General features: G+C 31.5%; 1 protein-coding gene across 1 annotated transcript in view; it reads left to right on the top strand.

Moving 5' to 3' along the window:
- LOC134279895 (uncharacterized) overlaps positions 1 to 14,798 on the top strand; it is a 147,629-nt gene that overhangs the window by 110,566 nt on the left and 22,265 nt on the right. Inside the window, exons 28-35 of the mRNA XM_062762311.1 lie at positions 177 to 287; positions 1,988 to 2,098; positions 2,349 to 2,459; positions 7,957 to 8,067; positions 10,845 to 10,955; positions 11,763 to 11,873; positions 12,050 to 12,160; positions 14,616 to 14,726. Of these exons, the coding sequence (XP_062618295.1) occupies positions 177 to 287; positions 1,988 to 2,098; positions 2,349 to 2,459; positions 7,957 to 8,067; positions 10,845 to 10,955; positions 11,763 to 11,873; positions 12,050 to 12,160; positions 14,616 to 14,726 (888 nt within the window). The remainder of the gene's footprint in view (positions 1 to 176; positions 288 to 1,987; positions 2,099 to 2,348; positions 2,460 to 7,956; positions 8,068 to 10,844; positions 10,956 to 11,762; positions 11,874 to 12,049; positions 12,161 to 14,615; positions 14,727 to 14,798) is intronic.

The following is a 14,798-nucleotide window of genomic DNA, read 5'->3' as shown; positions in this document are numbered from 1 at the left end:
ACAAACTTGTCAAAAATACGAATTTTAATGACTATCATTGCTTTTTTCCACACTTCTGAAGGAATTTAAGCAGCAGAAGAAATACACATATACAATTAAAAGGCATTGAACTGAACAGTCTTAAAAGAATATTTTCCCTAAGATCTGGTTTTTAAAACAGCACCTTTTCTTTGTAGGATATTGTTTTCTTAACAATTCCTGTATACAAGATGGACAATCAGATAAAACAAATCCATGTTGGATGTGTAAAGCTTCTTCTAGCCTTTACTTCTTTTCGCCAAATCCTGGTAAAGTTGTGTTCCTTTTAATGTATTTCTATGTGAAATATTTTTTTAACATGTATATACACTGTTAAAAAAAGTTTAGGTATATTGTTGTTATCATGGTATGTCAATCCGTTTGTCAAAATTCCTTAAGCAGAATGAAACATATGGAGACAATGAACACTATTCAAGATAAAAAAAAATCTATAAAACAATAAAAAAATATGAGCCGAGCAAACTAAGACCTCCAAAACATCAGAGGTGGGATCAGGTGCCATGGAGAAGTGCGTACCCCCTGTCGAGCGGTCATACCTGTGCTCTTTGTTATGATCGATGCAGTGTTTAAATAATGGACTTAAAATAAGTATGAAAAACTTTAGTCAGCATTTGACTCAATGATAAATTGTATTTGCTGACAAGGACATTGTTTCGACCACAGAACTTACGAAATGATGGCTTTAAACGAGACTGCTGATATTATTGTTTCATCAAATTTGTTTGTCAATAAAGTACCTCGTTTTAGAAATTGTTTATACGTAGAGCATGCTCTTGCCTATCGAATCAACTGAGATATATAAACTCAGTATGCAGGTAATGATGGTATATTGCTGCATAAGTAAGGAAAGTTAGCGATTGAAAAGTTAAAGCCATCATGTTTATAAAAGAGCTTGGTTGTTAAATTAGCATAAACGTCTTTTCAAGTAAAATATCCAAGTATGAAAAAGATCTGTCAGACCTTTTTATCTCAAGCTTCAAAAGGGTATATTGTATAGACATAGAATATCAATTACCGCTGTTGATTGATATACAATACGTCGTCGATATATCTTAACGTAGAGTTGAAGGCCACAACAAGTGTTGTTTTTTTTATTCTTTTCATGCATACCATTTTGGACAAATTATGCTTCATATGAATACAAAAATATGCCTGCTTATAACGGGGTGTAATTGGAACCCACGAGGATTCCAACAGATTGTCAGAAGGCCTTGTCTCTAGAAACAACATAGATATTGTCAATAAAAAACGCAAGCATCTCTTTGATTTCAACTTAAGAGTGTACAATCAGAATGTTTTGTTTTTAATTCTGCAAATTACCAACGACAAGGTAAGTATATTTACGAGTCTCATTTTTTATTGAAAAGAAAGCTGTCAAAGATATAAAAAAAGCCCAAACTTTAATTCATCGTGGGGAATGGTTGTTTTAAATGTTTAAAAGTCATAAGTTTTTTAGCTGTTGATTTTGATAAATTCTTCTGATTTCAGATTGTTCAAAAGTTCTTTTGAATTTTCAAGTACACATCTGATTAACACCATTTCTTGAATATATTGCTGCACAGTACTCTTGAAGTTTCTACTTCACTCCTTTTAATATTTTAGTGAGGAGTAAAGAAAGAGGCTTTACATTGACATTGAGATCATATGTTTATTTTATTTTGATAAATATATAAATGATATGTTTACATTAAAGGCTATTTTCAGGAAGATAGCAAGGGCAGAAGAGTATTAGTTAGCGCGATGTATCTCACGTTTTTTATTGTTTCAACGGACTTTTGCACCTAATTACTTCGTGATTGATATTTTTCATTCTAAAAATTCAGTCAACTTTTACAGTTTAATGTCAATGATATTCTAATACTTTTAAAGTATTTATACAGATTTACTTTTAGCTTCATAGAACAATTAACATTAAAATGTCATATGTCTAAAATCGACTTTTTTTCAGCTTACTGTGATATTGATGGCAAATGTATATCTGATGGAGAGAAAAACAACTCCAATTCTTGTCTTTATTGTAACACTTCACTAGACAGAGATAACTGGTCATTAACTGAAGGTATTTCTATTAGATTTAGTATAAAATTTAACAATGCGGGATTTAAACTTTCAGTTTTAGGCTGCTTCTCTTTAAGGGTTTTAGAAATTTTGAAAAAAAAAGTTATTTTGAATTGATCGAAGTAGTTGTGACAAACCTTTTGCAGTAACTTTTCTAGAAATATTTCGGGAGAATCAAATGCTTTTTTTTAATTATTTTAAAATAAGAATTATAGAATACAATTTGAATGACTACCGATATTATGTAACAGGGTATTGTATAATTGATGGACAATGTTTCCAAGCGGGGCAGAATCATACAACAAATGGATGTAAAGTATGTGATCCACTTCAAAGCAAAAGTAACTGGACCTTGAATGCAGGTTCGTTAGAGATACATGTATACATAATTTTTTTTGCAAATCTATTCTTTAATTTATATATTTCTTTCAAGACATTATATAATAATAAATGAACTAGAAAGTTGAATAGGTTTGGATAAATTTTAGACTGTGTTAATTTGCATTAATTTAATTGTATTTGAATTGATTCAATTATTACATGCAAGAGTTGTCCCATAAAAACACAAACTTTTTCATAATCTTTTTTTTCACTTACATGGTAAAGTTGAAAATCGACATGCATTTAAATTGACATGTTTTAAATGATTCGCAGACAGTTCAAATAATTAACTATGTAAAAAGAGAAATGCCGAAATCTAACGAACGAACGTTACTCTCCCTTACTTCCCGTATCTTGGTAATCCCCCCACCCACCCCAGGACCAGTAATTGTACTTATGAATACTTTAAAATTGGAATAATTAAGTATATGATTAAAATAGAACAAATAGTGTTAAAATCACTTAAATTATTAATGATATTTCTATTTTCTATTTTTATGCAATCACAAACAATGTAATTAAAAGTGGACATATGAAAAAAATACGCTATAATACCTCAGATTGAATAGGAAACACGTTTGTTATGGGTCACTGATTATACGTATAAGAAATTATATACAACCATGCGCTGTGAAAAGTTATGTTTTATAGCATAAAAAAAAAATCACACCGTAGCTGTATCAATCCGTGCAGAGCAAAAAGATACATGGCCATGCGATTTTATAGTGTCCTGTATCAAAAGTGTATATCTATGTGTAAACTAAGGAGAGCGAAAAAATGAAAAAAGAGAGAAGTAGAATAGGCAATGCATGTGTAATTAATTAGCATAATTGTATTCTAATGTTTCAAAAGTCATTAAAATTTGAAAGACACTATTTTGAAAAAAGTAATATTTTTAAAGTATATGTGTTGGGTAAGGAGAGGTGCAAAGTCCACCAAATGTTTTGTCCATTTTCATCACATTAAACTAAATAAACAAACTACTTATTTCTATATATTATAATCCTTAAAATGGTATAGGGTAATACTTGCATTGGCAATAGATCCCACAAAATAAACTCGTTCAATCATATGGTAGACAGTAAGTTCCTAGATGATCTATAATATTGGACAATTTCAACCTAATTTATTTTGCGGCTGGATATCATTGTATATATTAAATATCCGTGGATTATAAAAAATCCCATTATGGGTATAGTTTAAATTAGAAAATCATATTATGTTCGGGGTTGAAGGTTGCTGCCGAACATTTTTTCCAAACAAAATTTTCTTCATAAAATATCATATTACATGTTACCTCTGGTAGATATGTATACATGTACTACGTGTCTGGATTTTACTTAGGACAATTTCTACTCAGCTTATTTGCATACATATCCTTTAAATATATGAAAAAAACGCTTAAAAATTTTGAATTAATTATAAATGTTCATGAGTTTCGGTTTTAAAATATGTCATATATTTCATCTCATGTATTGTTCGAAATACTGTATTCTGTGAAAAATTTAATACTGGTTTCAATATACATGCATTATATAATCATATCATGAATGCGGAGGAAAATGCATGTTCGTATTTATTCGGATGATAGATCTTCTTTTAAGATATCTTAATATAACGTATATATTACTTATATAACTCTTATATATACACTTACTCAAAAGTTAAGGACCATTGACTTTGATGTGACAATTGAAAGTAAAAAAAATAGTTTGATTGAATATATTAAAATTTTCTGGTCAATCAAACGCTTATTTATTATTTGTTTTTATGTTTCCTGGATTTCTCTGTTTAAATACTTGTAAAACCGGTTTCTTCAAGTCTATCAACGCGCGTTCGAATAATCCTGTTTTCAATTGTGTTCATACCAATGTTCGCATGAGCTTTACCGGTAGGGAAACAATGTAACAAGTTTTGTGCAACCATGCCTCGTCGGAAACTATCGGATGCTGAGCGTTGGCAGGCTATTTGAATGGTTAGAACTGGAATGACGTATAGGAGGGTTGGAGATCACTTTAATGTCAGTCTCACTGTTATTTTGCGTCTGGTACATCGCTGGAGAAGAACTGGTTGTGTGGATGAAGCTACAAGATCTTGAAGACCCCGAAAGACCACAGAAAAGGAAGATAGACTTCTTAAACGTCTTGCTAAACGGAGTCCTTTTGACACTGCAAACACACTGAGATGCAATTGGAACACCCAAGCTCGAATCAGTAGAAGCACGGTGAACAGGAGGCTAAACAAAGAACGGATGCGATTATGTCGGCCAATAAAACTCCACTATTATCCCAAAGACACAAAGAAGCAAGATTACAATGGACAAGACAGCATAGGAGGTGGAACATTCGGTCATGGCAGAGAACACATTGGTCAGATGAAAGCCGATTCTTGCTTCACCCGGTAGACGGCAGGATTCAGGTATGGAGACATCCAAATTCTGCATACAAACAACAGCATGTATTGGGAACGAAGGCCCTTGGTGGAGGCGGTGTAACAGTATGGGGATGCTTCTTTTTGCAATGTAAACTAGAGCTACACATTCTTGATGGCACCTTAACTGCCCAAAAGTACAGAGACAACATACTAAGCCCATTAATTGTGCCTCATTTCGATGATCATTCATTAGCAAGTCGAAATGTACTAATAGATGACAACGCTAGACCTCATCGGGCCCGAATAGTTCAAGACTATCTTCGCCAAGAAGCCATTGAACCCATGCTTTGGCCCGCCATGTCCCCAGATATGAATCCATTTGAACATGTGTGGGATTATCTTGGTCGTAAAATTAATCAGAGGACCCTAAGATGTGAAAACATACAAGAATTGAAAGACTCTTTAATTCAGGAATGGAGACAGTTTCCCCAAAACCGCCTACGACGACTTGTCCACAGTATGAGAAGGTGTGTGAAAGAACTGTACTAAAGTCGTGGTGGATATACACATTATCAAATATCCATGCTTATAAAATGTTGAACATTGATGGCTCTTTCAATGCCAATAATGTTAAATATGCTTATTATCAGCAACTTTTGTCAACAACAAATTAAAGTGAAACTTTATATTTTACATTTTTTGACTTGAATTCCTTTCATTGGAAAATTATCACTTGCATAAAATTCATTAATTATCAGATGATTTCGAAACATGCATTGACTAAGGAAAGTATAGATCTACGTAGATTTTAAAACGAAAATTATAATATTTAATTGGATAGATTTTAGTTTTATGAAATGTTTAAAGATTTTCACAAAAGAGTGATGGTCCCTAACTGTTGAGTAAGTGTATATATTATAATATTGGGTCAAAAACCCAATTTACTAATTTTTTCCGTAGAAAATTGATGAACGTGCACAATAACAGTCATTGAACAAAACAATATCTGGTACTCGAGATCAATCGAAACTGTCTTTATGATTACAAGTTCACAGTTTAGCTAGCAGTAGGTACAGAAAGACCTTGTTTTATCTCCCCTCACCCTCTTTTCTAAAGACAAACTTCATGATTCAAAATTTTCTTATTACTTTTCGGAACGACTTTACTCGTTTGAATGTCAATTGAAATGTATTTTAGTGTACTGTAGCCTCATGTAGCCTCACGGTATCGGCTACAAGAAATAGTTTTGAGGTACGAGGGGCGTTCAATAAATAATGTCATCAGCTCAATGACATACAACATAGAAATCATATGACATTAAGCTTGACTTTTTCTAATTATTGAATCTTTATTGCATTCATAACCGTTTATGTGACCACTTTTCATCGCATAATTTCATTGTGGGAAGCTGGAAAACAAGGGCTACTCGAGACACTGCGTTAAAAATGAATGGCCAAGAATCAGTAAATTAGAGTAAAATTGAACGCGTCATTAAAGCTGCTGTAAAACTTGTTAATTTCCCAACAATATATTAACTGAAATATGTGAAATTTACAGCAACTTATGTCTGTTTCATACACACATGAACAGGTGGATTTCAATTAACAAAAATCATATAATGGTCATCAAAAATGGGTACCCTCCTTGTCAACAAGGACATACAACAACCAATGTATATTAGTGATAATTCAACAAATTATCACAGATTTATGTTTTATTGACTTTAAGTTACATAGCAAATTTGATAGACATCATATCGGGGGTAGTTCACACTGTTTTAAAGAAACATTTGATTGTAAGAAAGTTTAATACTCAAATGTCACCCTATATTTATAAATATGAGTGAAAACGAGAGCGTGTAGAAAATCTAAACAATTATGTTTAAAAAATCAAAAATTGTTCTTATCCACGTTTTTTCTGAAATTCAAACAGATCATGAAACTTGAATCCATTTTGCGTTGAACCCTCAAAACAAATTTAGAATAAGAAGTCCTTGACAAAACTGCAAAGGCCTAAGAAGAGCAAAAATTTGCAAGAACACAAAAACAGTTTTATACGCTATTTTCATAAATATTAGCGGTCTTGTTGTTCAAATACATATATAGGGACGTAGTTCAATTTCTGGAGGAGTCTAGTAAGCAAAATATTTGCCAACAAATTGAAAGGTTTATAAGAGGAAGGAAACAGAATGAGGAATTCACTACATTAAATGTCTTCCTGACAGCGTCCAAACCCACAGGCCATGAAGAGTAAAGGAGGTTTGGGGTAAACAGAAAGTTAATGTTTTGTCACATCAACAATATTCGCCAGACTTTTCAATCTTTGACTTGTTTCATTTCCCAAACTTAGGAAAACACCTTTCAGAAAGAAAAAAACAAGCACAGCAAATCATAGGATCTGCCATTTTCCAGTATACGAAGGGTCATACTCAAAACTGTGTTCTAAAAACAATTAGAAATTGAATAAAAATGTTACGGACATGTCTTTTAATTAAAAGAGAATATTTTAGTTAAATCATTAAGACGAAATCATGGAAAAGCGATTTTTGTTTCTTTCCGAGCCCTGATGACATTATTTATTGAACGCCCCTCGTATCTTGCAGAGATTCTTTTGAAATCTCAATAAAATTGGTGAATTCTTTGAAGCAACTGTGTATGCAGTGAACGATCCCCATTTTTCATACGTTCGTTCGTAAGGTGTTGTTAATCCAGTAAGCCATTTCTCTTTAGTAAATTGATCTTTCAAAATAGGTGTCGACGCAACACAAACGACGTTGAAACGTAGCTCGTAAAGTTTTTTTTGATTTTTTTCAGGGATCGTGCATCTTTGAAAATCGATTGAAGCATAATTGATTCTGCATTTTATTTTATTTTCGATACTAATATATATTCATATAATGCGTTCTACAGTTAGGAATAAGATAAAGAAAAAAATATTAAATAGCGATTTTTCTAACCCTAACATTAACATATACATATTATAATTTTATTCCTATTCACTTAATCATTTACAAAACATTTTAAGAAAATTTTGGAGAATAGATTGTGTGATTTATTTTCGTGATTGCATATATTGATTAATACAATGTTTCCAATGATTCTTTAGGTTATTGTTTGATCGATGGTCAATGTTTTCAAACAAATCAAAGCAAAGATATTGAAGTGTGTAAAAAATGTGATCCTCATCAAGACAAATACAACTGGACTCTGAGTACTGGTAAAATAAAAAAGTTATAGCACACAAGCATATAAGGTATATTTTTGGAAATCTATGGAGAATCGTGTAAAAATGTATAGGAAGCAGTACAATGTTGACCAAAATGTTGCAACGCTGCTGGAAATTTCCGATGTACATGACCACTCCTTCCTTATAATTAGCAGCATTTTAGATTTTACAGTAATAGAAAATGTATAATAAAATTTCAAAACCAGCCTCAATTTTTGTATACTTGGATGACAATTAATAATCAAATTTCTTTGGACTTGAGGCTAAATTCTGAAGGGTCATCTTATAAAACACACTAGTTAACTCAATCTTTATTTGTAAGTACTTTGTGTATTCAGGCTGCACGGCCCAGTCTGCCATAAAACGTCAAATACGTGTATAGGGATTTTGCATTTTACACTTGTATGTATTCACGCTATGTTTTCTTTATCTTGCAAATGTGTAAATATGTATATTCTAGATTTGAGTTAGTCTTTTTTTTTTTTTTTTTATAAAAGCTGATGAGCGTTATTAATATAAAAACTTCATATGCGCAGACCAGTTTTACCTTGAATGTCCTTTTTTATCACATAACATAAAATTTCAAATTCTTGCAGTTTCTTCGAAAATGTATAAACAGTAGAAAAATCGTATATACCAATTTCAAATCAATGAACAAAATAAATTCCCTTACTTAAATATTCTGTCTCTGAAGTTGTTTCAATCTTATCAAAAGACCATTTTATGCTTTGATTTTGTCCCGTTCAGATGACCAACGTCTTTTTTTCTGTTATTTTTTCAACTTGGTTCGTGCGCTTTGTACCTAATATTTCCACCGGCTATATAGAAAACGATACTAAAGAATTCAGAAAATGTTGACAGCCGCTCCATCTGTAGCAACATTGATTTTTTTTGCAATTGAACCATGAAGTGTGCTCTCTCTCTTTCTCTCTCTCTCTCTCTCTCTCTCTCTCTCTCTACCACATATACGAGGGGCGTTCAATAAATAATGTCATCAGGGCTCGGAAAGAAACAAAAATCGCTTTTCCATGATTTCGTCTTAATGATTTAACTAAAATATTCTCTTTTAATTAAAAGACATGTCCGTAACATTTTTATTCAATTTCTAATTGTTTTTAGAACACAGTTTTGAGTATGACCCTTCGTATACTGGAAAATGGCAGATCCTATGATTTGCTGTGCTTGTTTTTTTCTTTCTGAAAGGTGTTTTCCTAAGTTTGGGAAATGAAACAAGTCAAAGATTGAAAAGTCTGGCGAATATTGTTGATGTGACAAAACATTAACTTTCTGTTTACCCCAAACCTCCTTTACTCTTCATGGCCTGTGGGTTTGGACGCTGTCAGGAAGACATTTAATGTAGTGAATTCCTCATTCTGTTTCCTTCCTCTCATAAACCTTTCAATTTTTTGGCAAATATTTTGCTTACTAGACTCCTCCAGAAATTGAACTATCTCCCTATATATGTATTTGAACAACAAGACCGCTAATATTTAAGACAAAAGCGTATAAAACTGTTTTTGTGTTCTTGCAAATTTTTGCTCTTCTTAGGCCTTTGCAGTTTTGTCAAGGACTTCTTATTCTAAATTTGTTTTGAGGGTTCAACGCAAAATGGATTCAAGTTTCATGATCTGTTTGAATTTCAGAAAAAACGTGGATAAGAACAATTTTTGATTTTTTAAACATAATTGTTTAGATTTTCTACACGCTCTCGTTTTCACTCATATTTATAAATATAGGGTGACATTTGAGTATTAAACTTTCTTACAATCAAATGTTTCTTTAAAACAGTGTGAACTACCCCCGATATGATGTCTATCAAATTTGCTATGTAACTTAAAGTCAATAAAACATAAATCTGTGATAATTTGTTGAATTATCACTAATATACATTGGTTGTTGTATGTCCTTGTTGACAAGGAGGGTACCCATTTTTGATGACCATTATATGATTTTTGTTAATTGAAATCCACCTGTTCATGTGTGTATGAAACAGACATAAGTTGCTGTAAATTTCACATATTTCAGTTAATATATTGTTGGGAAATTAACAAGTTTTACAGCAGCTTTAATGACGCGTTCAATTTTACTCTAATTTACTGATTCTTGGCCATTCATTTTTAACGCAGTGTCTCGAGTAGCCCTTGTTTTCCAGCTTCCCACAATGAAATTATGCGATGAAAAGTGGTCACATAAACGGTTATGAATGCAATAAAGATTCAATAATTAGAAAAAGTCAATTTCATATGATTTCTATGTTGTATGTCATTGAGCTGATGACATTATTTATTGAACGCCCCTCGTATACCCCGCGACTTTTGCGACCTGTATACACCGCGACTTTTACAAAATTATTAAGTTCACACAAAAATAAAATCATTATTTTGTCTTGGATTTTCATAACAACTATTTCAATATACAATAAATACATCTATAACTATTCATTATGGCAAAACGTCGTCCTTGTCAATAAATTTTATGGGCAATCCTCATAACTCAAATCAAAGCAATTTTTTAAACCTTTTTTGCATTGCATGTCAAGTAAGCAAAAGATCATAATATTAATGATTTGTTATAATTCGCAAACTGATATAAACAGATATTTGGAGGAAAAAATTCGTAATTTTAGATTGCTTAGTCAACAATCATATTTATATTGAGGTCATAGTAGGATCCAGAATAATGTACATTAGATTACTCGCAAGAGAATTGTTCTTATGATTCAAAAGAAAGAAAAGATAATGCATCATTTCATGTTTTGTGAATTGCAGGATATTGCTTTGTCAATAGAACATGCATACAAGATGAAGAAATCAACAAAGTTAATCCATGTTTGAAGTGCAACGTTTTGAACAGCACTTACACATTTTCTTCAAATCCTGGTAATTATCAATTTCTATTAATCGAGTAAAATGTGCTTAATTTCAGACAGTGATATATTTTGTGATAATTTTCAAGAAGGATTACAAAAAAAGATGGTTCTGTTTTGTCCAGTCACTACTCATACCATGTCATACAGATCAAAATATGTATTAAATACAAAAAAAAAAATCTATGTCAAAAAAAAAAAAAAAAAAAAATTCTCAAGTTGTGCATTTTTTTTAAAAATATGCCCAATACCGATTCCTATTTAACAAATACATTTTTCTAAGTACAAGTTATTTATTGCCATAATACTGAATGGGGATTTTCATATAATATTTTAGGTCATTGCTGAATTGTTGGAAGAAGTTATTTCTCCTCAATGAAATCTGATTCAACTTCTAATCTTATTTTCAAATGCCTTAATCTTGTGTTTTATTCCCTATTTATATTGTAACATTTTCCTCTTAAATTTGATACCTATTTTTTATCTTCGTGTTTCATGATAAAGGAGATTACGTTCGTGAAGAGATTAGGTAATGCATCTTCAAACTACAGTTTCTCAGATTCATTATCTTTATTTTTGACAATACTTTTAATCAACTAAGGAAGAACCGTTTTGTATTGCATCATACTTAGAACCAATTTTTTATTGGATATTTCATAGATATGTTTCAAATATTGGGTCATAGTTACGCTCAAATAATATGCTTATACTTCTTGAAACGGTCTTGTTTGCAGCTAGGGAACTATGGATTGTATGAGTAAAGCTTTATTTTTTATTCGATGAAAAACACATTAAAATGTTTTATGAATTCTCTTTTAAGCCTCCTGTAATATTGGAGGTCAGTGCTTCGTAGACGGGAAGATAAATGACGCAATATCCTGTCTGCATTGCAACTCATCCTTAAGCACAGAAAAGTGGTCTTTAAGCTCGGGTAAATGATCTTAAAGGATATCAATCATTAATATTTACATGTAATACTCTCCTTATACCAATTCACTTCACCATTAATATGTCTTAAAGAAAATTTTGGAGAATAAATTGTGTGATTTATTTTTGTGATTGCATTTATTGATATTGATTAATACAATGTTTCCAATGGTTCTTTAGGTTATTGTTTGATCGATGGTCAATGTTTCCAAACAAATCAAAGCAAAGGTGTTGAAGTGTGTAAAAAATGTGATCCTCGTCAAGACAAATACAACTGGACTCTGAGTACTGGTAAAATAAAAAAAAGTTATAGTACACATTCATATAATGTTTATGTTTGAAAATCTATGATGCATCGTAGGAAGCAGTACAATGTTGACCACTATGTTGCAACGCTGTTCGAAATATCCACAGGATGAAAATCTACCATTCAGTCGACTAAATGGTAACTGAATGGTCAGTGAATGGTCACTGAATGGCCACTGAAAAGTTACTGAAAGCCGCCTTTCAATTTTAACTGAAAGGTCTTGTTTCTTCCTGTTATCGGATGAACATAAGCACTCCTTCTTTTGCAGCATTTTAGATTTTACAGTAAGAGAAAATTTAAAATAAATTCCCCAAACTGGTCCCAATTTGTAGCATATCAGGACGAAAATCAATATTTAAATTCCTTCGGTCCTGAGGCAGAAGATCCTGAAAGGTTCTCTTTTTAAATATTAAATCAAAACAATATTTCACTCAATATAAATTTGAAAGTACTTTGTAAATTCGGGCTGTACGGCACAGTCTGCCATAAAGCTGATTTCAAAATACTGTTTTAAATAGGAATTTTGAATTTTTTCACATATTTATGTATCAACGCTACGTTTTCTTTTCTTTTCTGCAAAAGGATCAGTGTATATAGATTTAATTTCTTTCTTTCAAAATGCAAAACTTTCGAGCGTCATCAATATAAACAGTTGTTGCTTTTGCTAGATTAAAAACAGCATCCTGAATATGGGTTTCCTTTTTATCACATAAAGGTCTCAAGATTTTCAATTATTGTAGAGTCTTCGAAATTGTACATTTGTACGTATACCGTTGAAAAATCTAATTTAGTATTTCTAAACCAATGACAAAAAGAAATTACATTACTTTGAAGTTGCTTTAATAACTATTTCGTCTCTGAAGCTGTTTCCATCTTATTTAAACACAATTTTATATTTTGATGTCGATCCATTCGGATGGCCGATGTCGCCCTTTTCTGTCATTTTGTTTTGAAATGTGTTTCTTGCGGTTTTTCCCTCATATTTTCACTGGCTATATATAAAAAAGATATTACAGCTCAACGCACTTTTTAAGCTCACATGGTTTTTCGCACAAATTAAAGTCACATTGTTGTAATAAAAATTACCATTTTCGAACTGCAGTACAATGAATAACCCTACGTTACATTACATTTATAATTTTCAATCATAGATGTCTTTTAAAATTATTATCTTAAGTTTCCAAAATGGATGTTTTAAGGGGAATTTATATGTAAATGGTACGATGTTTCGACTATACGATTCTGCCATAGGTTTTTAACAATTGTATAAAACGAGCTTTCCTTGATATCATGTAGTTGAAATTTTTAAATTTTATTCTTAAAGGTAATTAGTTTTTAAAATTCTTTGTTCATTTACCATACTCCTCTTGGTTTCGTCGACATTAAGCGCCGAAAAGGGATAACACTGCAAAAGGAAACCACACTGAAGGGTAGGATAATGAAGTATTGTTTATTTTTTTGAAATAGTAAATTCCTTCTATTAAAAGGAAAATTCCTCTACATTTACGGTCTGAATGGTTAGAATTTTGCAGTGGGATGAATCTTTCATGAGTCCAGAATTTAGAAGTTGACTCTGAAAAATCCCACCTTATTAACATACAAAGCAGTCAAACAGATGAAAAATACTAATATCACCCCGAGCTAAAGAGTCAAAATGTACAGAAAATACAAGTTTATGTAGCTAAACTGTGCCCATGTCTACGTTTCTGCAAAGAGCTATAGCTTTCAAAAGAACGGGTAAAAAGATAATTGCAATTGGCAAGAAACCACAAAAATTCAAATGAGAGTAGTTGTTATTTTTCAGCCATGAAAATATCAAAGTTCTACCAATTGATATGTGTGAATTATGTTTTAGTAAATGAAATACCTCCGGTAAAACTCAAATAATTTAAACAAATACTTTTAAAATGTATTTTGATGCCTCGATACACAATATTACATCATAACAATGTGACCTTAATTTGTGCGAAAAACCATGTGACCTTAAAAAGTTTGTTGAGCTGTATAGAATTAGTAGGTGTTGATGGCTGCTTTTTCTGAAATAGCATTTTTTTCACAAACTTTTTTTTCGTATTATTTAAACACTGTATGGGGCATGCACTCTCTGTTTCTCTTTCTCTATTCCGCAGTCTCCTTCTCTATTACACTTTATATCCCTACTACTTAAGCGACTTTTACAACATTAGTAAGTTCACACAAAAATAAAAACACATTTCTGTTTTGGATTTTCAGATTAAATATTTCGAAATACTATAGATATGTCTTAAATATATCTAATACTATTCATTGTAACGAATACATCATTGTCTAAAAACGTTATGGGTAATCATCATTTTCTCAAATCATAGATTTAAGTTTAACGTAATTAGTATTTTTCGTATACATTTGTTTGTATTGAATGTCAAGTAAGCAACAAGCATTTCTTTTTTTTAATTGCAGGGTATTGCTTTGTCAATGGAACATGCATACAAGATGGAGAAATCAACAAAGTTAATCCATGTTTGAAATGCAACGTTTTAAACAGCACTTACTCATTTTCTTCAAATCCTGGTAATTATCAATTTCTATAAATCGAGTAAAAGGTGCTTAATTTCAGTAAGTGATATATTTTTGTGATAATCT

The sequence above is a fragment of the Saccostrea cucullata genome, unplaced genomic scaffold (assembly GCF_032062105.1).
Source record: "Saccostrea cucullata isolate Sc308-1 unplaced genomic scaffold, CSIRO_AGI_Scuc_v1 ctg689, whole genome shotgun sequence".
Taxonomy (NCBI): Eukaryota; Metazoa; Mollusca; class Bivalvia; order Ostreida; family Ostreidae; genus Saccostrea; species Saccostrea cuccullata.
The sequence above is the reverse complement of the archived record's forward strand: the minus strand, read 5'-3'. Positions and strand labels throughout refer to the sequence as shown.